The sequence below is a fragment of the Halyomorpha halys genome, unplaced genomic scaffold (genome assembly GCF_000696795.3).
Source record: "Halyomorpha halys isolate HHAL.00 unplaced genomic scaffold, Hhal_1.1 Scaffold302.1, whole genome shotgun sequence".
Lineage (NCBI taxonomy): Eukaryota > Metazoa > Arthropoda > Insecta > Hemiptera > Pentatomidae > Halyomorpha > Halyomorpha halys.
The window spans coordinates 648318-660181 of NW_027110436.1; the positions used below are offsets into that span (position 1 = coordinate 648318).

At 31.4% G+C, this 11864-nt stretch overlaps 1 protein-coding gene across 3 annotated transcripts in view; it reads right to left on the reverse strand.

Annotated features, from left to right (window-relative positions):
* Nucleotides 1–392: 392 nt before the first annotated feature.
* Nucleotides 393–11864, reverse strand: part of LOC106680990 (DNA polymerase delta subunit 3) — a 15340-nt gene continuing 3868 nt past the window's right edge. For all 3 annotated transcript variants that reach the window (XM_067048627.1, XM_067048625.1, XM_067048626.1), the window contains 8 exons: nucleotides 11637–11751; nucleotides 11320–11442; nucleotides 11142–11246; nucleotides 10934–11047; nucleotides 6746–6820; nucleotides 6005–6131; nucleotides 4646–4801; nucleotides 393–902 (listed from right to left, as the gene is read on the reverse strand). In XM_067048627.1, the coding sequence (XP_066904728.1) occupies nucleotides 673–902; nucleotides 4646–4801; nucleotides 6005–6131; nucleotides 6746–6820; nucleotides 10934–11047; nucleotides 11142–11246; nucleotides 11320–11442; nucleotides 11637–11751 (1045 nt within the window). In that variant the 3' untranslated portion in view covers nucleotides 393–672. The remainder of the gene's footprint in view (nucleotides 903–4645; nucleotides 4802–6004; nucleotides 6132–6745; nucleotides 6821–10933; nucleotides 11048–11141; nucleotides 11247–11319; nucleotides 11443–11636; nucleotides 11752–11864) is intronic.

The following is an 11864-nucleotide window of genomic DNA, read 5'->3' on the forward strand; positions in this document are numbered from 1 at the left end:
AAGGAGTCTTTCTCTTAGCTGATTTAATAGTTCAATCATTTATAGTTTTGTGTTTTTTTATTTTTTATAATATCTATTAATTTTACTTTTAAGATCCAAGAATACTAAACATCCAAATTTTTATGTTTTAATTAGAATAATTATTCCCCAATCAATCCATAAATCTGAACTACATAATTTATTTTCACCTATTTACAAGACTTAATTTCAACTAGGAATGGATTAAGATTTGTACATAACCTTACTATACCTTTTGCTTAAAATTCCTTTAATATTCAGCTGCTAATAATAAAAAATAAAATCTCTAAAACATTATTTAAAACAATACTTCATTTGTTTGTCAATTTCACAGGAAATTATTATGCCAGATAACAAATAAGATAAGCAATGTCTACTTATGAATGATTTGTATTAAAAAGATAACATTTTTACATTCTATTTAACATCTTACATTTACAATATTAAAAATATAAATTTAATTAAGAACATGAAACTATATACTATTTACATCAACAAAAAATTAACAGTTTTATCATATAAAAAGTTGATCAAAATAGCATACATTCGGTATAGCTTTAAAGCTTAATTCAGATCATTTATGACATCAATAAATGATGGCAAGAACATCTAAGGCTGTGATAAAAATAGTAAGTGGTCAATTTATTTGAAAAATCAAGTTACAGCCTTTCTCTTAAAAAAGTTAGTAATTGAAGATTGTTTATTACTCTTATCATTATTTGGAGATTTATTTTGTTTTACATTATTTTGTGAAATTTCATATCTTTTTAAAGGAGTTTCCAGTTTTATTTTATCCTCTTTAGTATTGTTTTCTTTATTTTCCTTTTTTTCTCCTTTTGCTTCATCATCAGAGCAGCTCTCATAAACAAATTCTTTTTTCGTTACTGTAAAAGAAAAAATATTATATCCATGAAATATAAAAAACAATAATATATTGCGTAAACACAAAGGAGTTAAGTCTGATAACTTTATACACAATCAGAAAATTCTTGATTCAAATAATTTTTAATTAAATATTTAGTCAAAAGTAAATCCTCATTCAGAAACAATTATCCTATTCATTAAATATTATTATCATTCCTGTAATTAAATTATGAATTTAGAAAGTATGATTTTGTTTTTAAACCCAATTATGAAACTAAAAAATAAAAAAAACAAAAATGATCATTTTATTAGTCTACTATGAGAAGCATAAAATCCGAATGGTTACCATTTTTTTTTTTTTTTTGTCATAAACTTACATGAGACAGTATTCTTTAAAAATAAATAAATATTAGATTATAGATAAATAGATAATTAGAAAACAAAATACTGAAAAATAAATAATTACACTACATATATTAAAATATAATCCATATTATAAAAGATATAATGATTCATTCTAATATTAATATTAATATATATATTAGATACTATTAATATGAGAAGATATTAGGGTGCAGTCAGTGGAGAACACAAAAATATAAAACTTATCTTATTAGTGTCTATGTTTCTCAGCCAGAATTTTAAACCTTCATCAAGGTTAAGAAGAAATCCAAGATAACCTAACATGAATAAAAAATCATGGTAAGTATCTTGTTATTGTATTGAGTCCTCAAAAAGGCCTTATATTCTGGCTGAAACTTAAGCACAAATAAAACAAGTTTTACTTGTTTTAATAGAGTGGTGGAACAGCCGAATAATTAAGTTTAGTGGAATGGAGTATTTATTTATTTTTTTAAATAGATCAAAAATGCTGAATCTTGTTTACTGTAAGTAAGCAATAGTAAAAGATTGTTGTAATCATCTACAGATGGGGAGGAAGAGCAACAGTAACCCTGATTATGAAATGCAAAATAGGGGAAAGTCATAGAAAATAAATATAACAAAACTCTCCTCAATCTGCTTTTATGTCCTTATGAAAAACTCCCAAATATCATACGGCTAAAGCTGAAATGAGGAACGACACCCTTCCTAATGAACATGACTTAAAATTATCTGAGATCAATTCCCCCATGGGTCACCTCTAATGCTACAAACTATTATTCAAAAGTTAATATATAAATAAAACATAATATACTTTATAAAGATTTAAAAAAATTATTTGAATTGAATGATGGAATTTATTTTACTTCAACATGATGGCATAACACTTTACATTTGTCGTAGAGCCATTATGTCCACTGTTCTGTCCAATTGTCTCTAAAGACAGCATTTCAAAATAACCGGTCCCATCTTCTATTTTGCAGAATCTGTAGATTCAGTATGCTATCAACTCTTAAAATATGTACTTTATCTAATCTGCAAAGGTTGGTATTTAATCCTAGGTAACCTCTTAGAGTATTCATATTTAACCCTTTGACAGAGGATAACTGCTGGAGCAGTATTCACAGAATTTGTCCCAATGGAAAAAGTACTGCAAATGAAGGGCACAGGGAGCCATACTATTTGGACATAAAAATGGCTCTCTAACTTTTAATCTTCCAATTCAATTCATAGCTCCACAACCTGGTGACAAGCCTGGGCCCCTATAACAATAAACATCAGGATTTTTTGTCCATATTCAATGTCCTCCAGCATCAGATTCCAAGACCCTGTAACAGTGAGCGAGCACGGAGTACAGCTATAACCCGCCAGGGGCCAGCACTACAAGCGTCTAAGAAGCTGTATAATTGTATATAAGTTTAGCATTATAAAAATACGATCTCTTGTATAAATGTATATATGTTAATATGTAAAATGTAAGAATGTTAATCATAAAATAAAAAGAGATTGAGCAATAAGATTCTACGGAAATATCTCAAGTAGAGTTAAAAGAGTGAATCCTCAGTGATAACCGATCACATGAGGCCTTCAATTGTCACCGGGATTGATCCATCAGATCAACACGAGGAGGCCCCTCACCTCCGGACTCAAATAGTTGCTGAACGGATAGCTCATAAGTAAAATTAAATATAACAGGTAACCTTTAAATACCAAAGGTAGTAAAAGGTAAGACACAACACGAATTACTTTTTTCTTTCTACACAGTAATGCACTACTAACTCACATTTTATTTCTGTTTTAGAGGGTTCGGAAAAAAAAAAAAAAAAAAAAACATCAGATCAGAATAGCCCCTCCCTATTCCTAGTACGCTCACGGCAGACTCATGCCATCATTGACGACACCGTCTTCAGCGGACCCGGCAGCTTATCTTATAATGCCACACTGGCAATCCAAGATATTTATTTGTCTGTATATATACTTTTCCTTCTGTTTGTATATATTTATTGATTTTAATAATTTTCTAGGTCAGGAAAAAAAAAAAAAAAAAAAAACCATCAGATCAAGCCTTCTCCGGGTCTAGTCATAGCACTGGTGGCTTACACTCTACTTGTGATAGAGAAGTTTATTGCTAATCTATTCTTGTAAGAGTTGGTTTTTGTTATGCTCACCTTAGACTATGGCCTATCTCCTCTCCCTTACTCCAGCAATCTTAGTCCGTCTCCTTCATCTCGGCAACTAGAACTGCACCTAATCTTATCATCTTACTGGTCTGTCCACTTCATCTGGGCAACTAGTAAGCTGGCTCCTATCATGACAGTTCTAGTCCGTCCGCTTCATCTTGGCAACTAGAACTGTTACTCTGACTCAAACTCTCATCTAGACCTCCTCTACCTAGTCAGTGTCCAGGGCTCATCCCCTGGCACGGCCATCCTTTCTAACATATTAATGAATACGCCTTGTCGTGGGCCTTCTGTAAAGAGATATCAGGCTGGAGAAATCGCCTAAGACCAGACAACCCTGACAACCCTATAGCCCTCTGTAACACAGTCTGATCATCGCCAGCCTTGTTCTTCCTACTCTACACAACCCATGTAAGGGCTCAGTCAGTCTTCTTGAGAATTGAACATGTACTCATGCAATGCAATGTGACCTGCTGTCCACAATAGTCAACCTCATTTTAATCAATGCAATAACATCTTTTTTTTTACAAGACAACTTCTGATTACTTTGTCATTTTGATTACACATGAAGACTAAAGATTCTATATAAAATCATTCTTTCCAATATCTGAAATTTTCAGTATTCAGCTTTTCTTTTAATCCATGTTTTAGACCATATGGGAACTACTAGTGGAATATGCAACTTGTAAACTATGCAGCCAAGATCCTTTGGTTCACTTCCGCAGATATCCTGTTAATTTTTTACTTTTAGAGATTAGAGATATACGCTGGAATTTGTGCCTTATTTCAAATCTCTACATGGTATTTATGGTTTTAAACTCTAAGGACAATGGCATACAATTTAGTAAGACTCCACAGCCATCGGATTGGTTCTCCCAGTATTTGTGATCATAAAATAGTCTAATCTTACCAGTTTTCTCAGTGATCTTCTGCCTTACAAATCTTATAGCCATGATATATAACTGATAAATTATAATTGGTTGAAAACCCTAAGGTAAAGACTTATAGGACTCAAAGATATTTCAATGCTTTGTCATCATTATAAGCTATTATTCCGCATAAACCCTAGTTGTATAACCTGTGTACAAAACTACATCCGGACTTCATTTAGTTTCGGTAGGTGATCTAATTAGATAATTACTGAGTATATGTATTCATTAAGTTTATGTATTGTAATGATTATATTTTATATATATACTTACTGATAAAACCATCATCATCCATAGATACTTTATCTATCTGCTTTCTTACACGTTTTCTTCCAGGAGTAGGAGGAATCATATCTTCATCTTCCTCCACTACAGGTGGCGGTGGTGGTGGCTGCTCAGGTTCTACTTCCATTTCACAATCACTTGTTTCTGGAATAATATCAATCCATTATTTAGTCATTCTAATAGCTGTTTCTCTGTTGTTGTTTTTTTAATGCAAGGAAATGATACAACAGAAAAATTACAGCAAAAAAGTATCCCAAGACTATCCATTATTTTTTTGTTCTATTTGCATAAATCTTAAAGTTTAATCACATTAAATAAATATATAAATTTAGATTCAAATTTTATACACTCAATTAACCATAAATAATTTTAAAATCAAATGTTTACATCATTTATTCTCAAGTGTATTTTTTTTTTTAATAGAGTAAAAAAATTTGTGTCAAAAATTTGAAAAAAAAGTTGTAGGATCTGAGGAATAAATATGAAGTATCAAGATATTCTACATGCACATATTGGGACTAAAAAGTATGAATATAAAAACACAGAAAATAAATAGACAATATGATTTAAATACATACATATATTTTAATTTATAAAAATAAATATATAAAAAACGAGAAAAGTTATAATTTTCCCCATGGTCTTTGTTGCGGCCAACATATATTTAACAGTTATTTCCATTTCATAAATATAAATAAATTTATCTGTAGTAACCCTTGGTACTAGTTAATATTACTACAGAGGTATTAATAATACCAGAATTGTAAACATATGCCGGGTCAGCGGCCCTTATCTCACTCTAGCTAGTCAGTAGTTGCCAGCAGGTTGGCCAACTTTGATACTCGCTTCAAGCCTAGGCAGGCGGCTAATCTCTTCCCCGAGGACATTTTCATGGCGGGCGGCTCTTCTCCTCCAAGAGGACTTCTCTCCAAAAGGGGCCCCATCACCCAGGGTGACATATAGACTATTTTATTTTTAAAGTCGCACAGACAAAACCAATTTTTTTTTTTTTTGGGGGGGGGGTTTAATTATTAAAATTAACTTTAATTTGTATTTTTCTCTTTATTTTTAAACTTCATAAGCTTTAATAATATGTTTTACAGTTTTTTATTTCAAAATACAGCAGTAACAAAATTCGACTAAATAATTCTTTTCATCGCCTTACACGGTTAGGCTAGTAAAGGTTCATTTTGAACCCCTACCTTAACAGTCTTCATTTGTTCCAATCATTTCCTTTAATACTCTATAAATTGATATTTTGGTTCTGGTAATGGCTGCATGAAGTGTGCTCCAGCATTAAAGGCAATTTATAACAAATTTCAACCAAATGTAAACAAAGATATTTACCATTTCCACTGGATTCAGAGTCACTTGAAAGAGCTGAAACAATCCTTTTTCTTCTCTTCTTTTCCGTCCCATCATCATCTTTTTTCTTACGTTTTCTTTTACTTTCTTTAGTTTTCTTCTTTTTATCCTTAAAACAAAGTGTAAACCATTTTTATTATTAGAGGATAGTTAATACTTCACTGGGTTTTTGTTTAAAAAACAAATTACATTTTTTTATTAATTTTGTTTATAAAGGCTGTAAGACTGTAGCTCCACTAGAAAATTTTAAAATTACACTATTATTACTGCTACACTTAAAATGAATGATAATTACATTTACTCTTAAAGAAATGTATTGATTAAACTTTATAATAGAATTTATAATAATTTTAAAAATATTATTGCCATTCTCACAAAAAATCAACATATTCTTTTTTTGTTTTTAAGTTTACTTATTTGTTTTTGATAAAAGAAATTCATAACAAGATCATACATGATTTTAATAATTGTTTAAAGGAAGAGTTTTCTTTACTCATTTATAATAATTTAATTTTATAACAGTGTGGATATAGTTTACCATAGATTGATGTCAGTGATGCCTCCACTAAACCAATAGTGAATGATTTGAATTCACAATTTAAAACACTAAATTGAAAAATATGTTATCTTCAGAATGATAAATTATAATCATCTTCATTAAAAAATTCTTAAATGATTTAAAACTTCAATCATAAATAAGATATTATTTATTACTAATACTACCTTGGTTGGTGGTGCACTAACGGGTTCTGTGACACCATTCTGTTTTTTCACTTCTGGTGCTTCTTTTTTTTCATCCTATAAAAGGAAATCAAAATTTAAAAAGAAACTAGTAAAATTCTATATAATTTTTATATTTAATCAGAATTGTGTCCCGGCAGATATTCCTCAAAAAGTAAAGTAGACATCCCTTAAAACATAATTTTATGAAGTTTGTAACAGAAGATATATAATTTATACGGACAAAACATACTTTTTCTGATGAAGTAAATTCACCTCTTAAATTAAATTCATAAATGTAAAAATTTTGTTATCCTTTTGAGGAGTTTCCAGTAAAATCATAATTATGGGAAATAAAAAATTTCTCACAAAATTAATTTTAGTTTTGAGACTGAGCCATTATTTTTTCATTCAAGTACCTACTCAGTTATTTTGAAGAAAAAAGACATCTAAATTGTTTAAAAAAGATTGAGAAAAGTACATAAGAGTGACAGTCAGTCTAGGATGAGTTTGCCAGAGAGGTTTTGGGGAGAAAGAAGTGTACATACCCAACATTCTTCCTGTTAATCCCTTTCACTCATAATTTTTGGATAATCAATGCATTGCTTTACTTCAAATTTAAAGTAGATATTAAAAAAGGAAAATAATAATAAAACAAATAAATATTTTAATACATACACCTATATTTGTTTGAATAATGTGAGGGATCTAATTGTAGATTTAAGAGCATGGCAAGGCAATTTATATAACCAAATCATAAAAATAATAATGCTTATATAGATCAATACGGACAATCTCTCTAGATATACAGCCAAAGAAACAACGAACAATATTGTACATCCACAAGAATTCTGAAATTAAACTCATTATAAACGTGTGTTGTGGGCAACATATGATCGATAATAGATTGTATGACATATGATATAAAAACCAAACAAATCCACTCTTTGTTGTTGTTTATACTGCAAACCGACAAATGACTTCTTAACGCCTCCATATATCGTCTCCATTGTCTCCTCACTACGCACTCGTAGTTGCCAGCATTCTGGTCGTCTTCATCATTTTAGCCAAGGCAGGCGGACTACTTCGGCTCATCCTCCAAGAGGACAAGGGGGGCAGACGCACATCCTTTTGTTGATCTACCTCCATGAGAACATCCACTCCGGACAAGAACCACAACTGGGGCCCCATGAATCACCAGTGATATATGACTTTTTTTTTCTTCTTTAGTTCAACTTCAATATAATTTTTTTATAGTTTCAAGTTGAGTTGTTACTTTTTTAATTTATTTTTCTAGTTTATATGTATGTATATATTTTTTACAGTTTATTGTGTTCAATTACTTAAAATAAAATGATAACAAAATTCGGCAGTTTATTTATTTTATTTTCAGCTCTATTCACGGTTGGGCTAATAAAGGTTTCTTTTGAACCCCTACCCGCCATAACGTTTTGTTCCCATCTGGAATGGATATTTTTCCTTTAATTTTTTTTTCTCATTGTCCTTTGGTTGTCGAAATTTGTTATTGTACATTTTATTTAATCTTTTTAAAATTATTTTCAATAAAAAAAAATTATTTTGTAAGGTACTCCATTCCCTAATTAATTAATTTTGTTTTTGTCGCCCTCTCTCACACTTATTGTCTTTCAGTTTCTTTTTTATTCATATCAATCAACTCTAAACTGAAAATGGACATACCAGAAGATTTTAAAATTCAATTTGAAAAACTTAAAGAGAAATTAAGTTTTATGTATCCCAGATTAAAACTTTTATTTGACAAGGGCAAGGTATTGCAAATGACCCTGAAAAATTATTCTTACTTAAAGGTATGTATTTAGAACTGAGACCTTGTTAATTTCCTTCTGTGAGGCCTACGGTGCCCTCAAAAAACTTTGCTTCCACTGAAATGTTTCATACCTTTTTCCAACTAAAGAAGATCTTTCCCTCTTTAACTCTGTACAGGAATATTATTATGAAGGTTTTGCCATCCATGAACCCCACTCCTGTTGGCCCTCTTACCTCTACAGCCTCAAAGGCGCATATCAATTATCTTCAATTGTTACCACAAATCTTCTCCGCCAATTCAGCCAACCAGTAATTTTAAAGAGCTTCCTAAAAACCCTGAAGTAGCAAGCACATTTCCCTATTCCAAGTCTAAACGTCATTCGAATTCACTGCGTTATTGTGATAAATTCATAAATTCCTTAGTGGTACAACACAAAAAAAATTCTGTCCATTCAGCTGTCCCTGAGCCACTTATTGACATTTTGTTGGAAGTTACCTTCAAACAAAATCACTCACAACAGTTACCTTCATTTGTGGGCTCTCCTGGCAGTCCTCTTGGTCCTCCTGGCCTCTAAGAGCCTGATTCACTGAGGTCAGATCGTCCAGATATGTCTGATCCTAATAAATCTAATGATATTTCGTTAGAAAATATTTTTGTCCAAGACGAAACTCAAGGATCAAAACGCCCAGCTGCGTCAGATTCTAGTTACGCTAGCGACATTTCGCTCGTAAATAATTTTCCCATTTCCCTCACAATTACAGCGCACCTCCAAGAGGTCCCCAATTTGTGGTCAACCCGAATCTATCTGAATGCCTCAGCCCGAAATCCCAATACCTGAACAGTCTAATTCGTTCAATGCTAATAAAACCAATGGAATTTCATTGGATGTTACATTTACATAAAATTACTAGCAACGGTTACCATCTTCTATTGGGTCTCCCTCAAAGAGGTCCTTAGCTAATTATCTTCTTATTCCCACTTGGCTTTTTCGTACATACATCTTTAGAGATGATTTCTGAGTTTCATCATATTCTCGTGAATTCACACATTATTTGTTTTAAGGAACCAATTTAAATACGAAAACTACAGAACGCACCTTACCTCCAAGAGGTACTCAATTAATTACAACCTTCCACCTGTTCGCTACGTAACTCTTGAAGAGGCCTTACGATTGAAAAGGGAACTAATATATTTCCTTCGGTTAGGTGGTAAAAACATTGCTCATTAGCAATTGCAACTGCCTCCAACTCAGTTATCATAACCAGGGGAACATAGGAAGCCGATAATTTTTTTTAAATTTATTTTTCTAGTTTATATTTTTGTATATATTTGTTTACAGTTTATTATGTTCAATTACTCAAAATATAATAATAACAAAATTCAGCAGTTCATTTATTTTATATTCAGCACTATTCACGGTTGGGCTAGTAAAGGTTCCTTTTTGAACCCAAACCCGCCGTAACAATGTGCTTTCGTTTTTATTTCATTTACATTTAATCACATGGCCCGATATAGCAAGCGTATCTATATTGTTTCGAATATCCCCTCAAATAGGTTCCTCCTCATGCAGAAAAAATCCTTGGAAAGCATCAGGCTGGCTTCAGAAGAGGGGAACAACTACTGATCTAATCTTCTCTTAGAGCTCTGAGGTAAACTCATATAATACTTAGCAGTATGTTAGTTACACATTAGCAGCAGCAAATAGATGCTACTTTGGGCTGAATAAACTCTTCAAAAGTAAGTATACCAAGGTGAGAATCTACAAATCGCTGAGAATCTAGGTCCAGTTCTCACTTAAGAATCCAAAGCTTAGGCATTAACTGACTAAGACACAGCTAAGACTGACACAAATAGACTGCTCATTCAGAGAAAAAATTTTGTGAAGAATCTTCAGCATAATAAAGAAAGGCAATTCCTGGTGGAGAAGAAAAATTGGGGCAATTTACAACCTCTTCATAATTATGAATATTAAAAAATTTGTGAAGGTTGGAAGGCTGAGATGATTATGGAATATTGCAAGAATGGGAAACAGTTGAATCCTGGGTAAATTGGCAAGGAAGGTCCTTCATTATACAAGAAGAGTAGAGAGACCCAACCTCTGAAGGCTTGACAATGTTGGCACAAATGCAAGAAACTTACTAAACAAACCTGACTGGATGGCTGCTCCACAGGATGTAGAAGAATGACGGAAGCTTTTGCAGAAAGCTATGATCAATGATAGGTCATACATATAGGCCATTCATGTACATATGTAGTAGTATTGAGGGTACCAACATGAAATATAATCAAGCTATGAACTTTTTAAAAATAATAAGTTTTAAAAATTTATATAAAAAGCATTAAAAACTAAAATCATGGTCTTAAATCATAAATAATAGTGAAGATATTTTAAAACAAAGGCTGACCTCTTTTTTCTCTGATTTGAGAGTTGATCCCTTTTCGATAACCTCTTTAGTTGAAATATCACTCTTGTTTCCAGGTTTAAAGAATGCACCGATGCCAGTTTTTGCCTTTTCTTCCTTTTATAACCAAAAATGTTTTTAAGATTTAAAATAAAATATTAAAATGTTAAAAACAACAACATTCACAATCAGAAATGTTTACTGCACTAACTTTTTTTTCTGATTTTCCTTTATTCCCAGCAGGTTGATCTGAATTTTTCTTTTCTGTCTGTCGACTGAAGAAACTACCAATGTTCCCACCTTTACTTTTCAAATCCTGTAAATGAAAGAAATTAAGGTAATAAATAATTAAAAAACAAATAATAGTTAAAAACTGAGAGTGAACAAACTTTTTCATTGCCAGATGCTCTCTTTAGTTTTGTAGAAGGCTCACTACTATCTGTAGAATTTTCACTTTTAGGTGGTTTACTACCCTCTTCATTTTTACTTTCTCTCTTTGAGCTCTCAGTATCCTAAAAATATTTAATAAATGTTAATTAAATTTTTAAAAAAATTAGTTTATCTCAGTAAAATATTAAATTAAAGTATATACAATAGATCTCCATTAGACCAGTCTTCATGACTTATGCACAGTCAATATATTTACCACCACAATGATGGCTTACAATTAAATAAGATGACTGATTTGAGAAAATATTAAACTAACCTTGGTTACTATTTGCTTCTTTACTGGTACTGATGGATTAAGGAAATTCTTGGCATCGGTGATGTAATTAATTTCTCTCTTTTCGATTTCCTTAACTGGGCGAACAGGACAAAACCTAAAAGTTTTTTTATTCTTTTTAATATAACGAGTGAAACGAGATCATATAAAGAGTAAGACCTAGCAATAATGCATATGTACCAGGTCATTCAAAAAGTCCTGTCGTTTTTT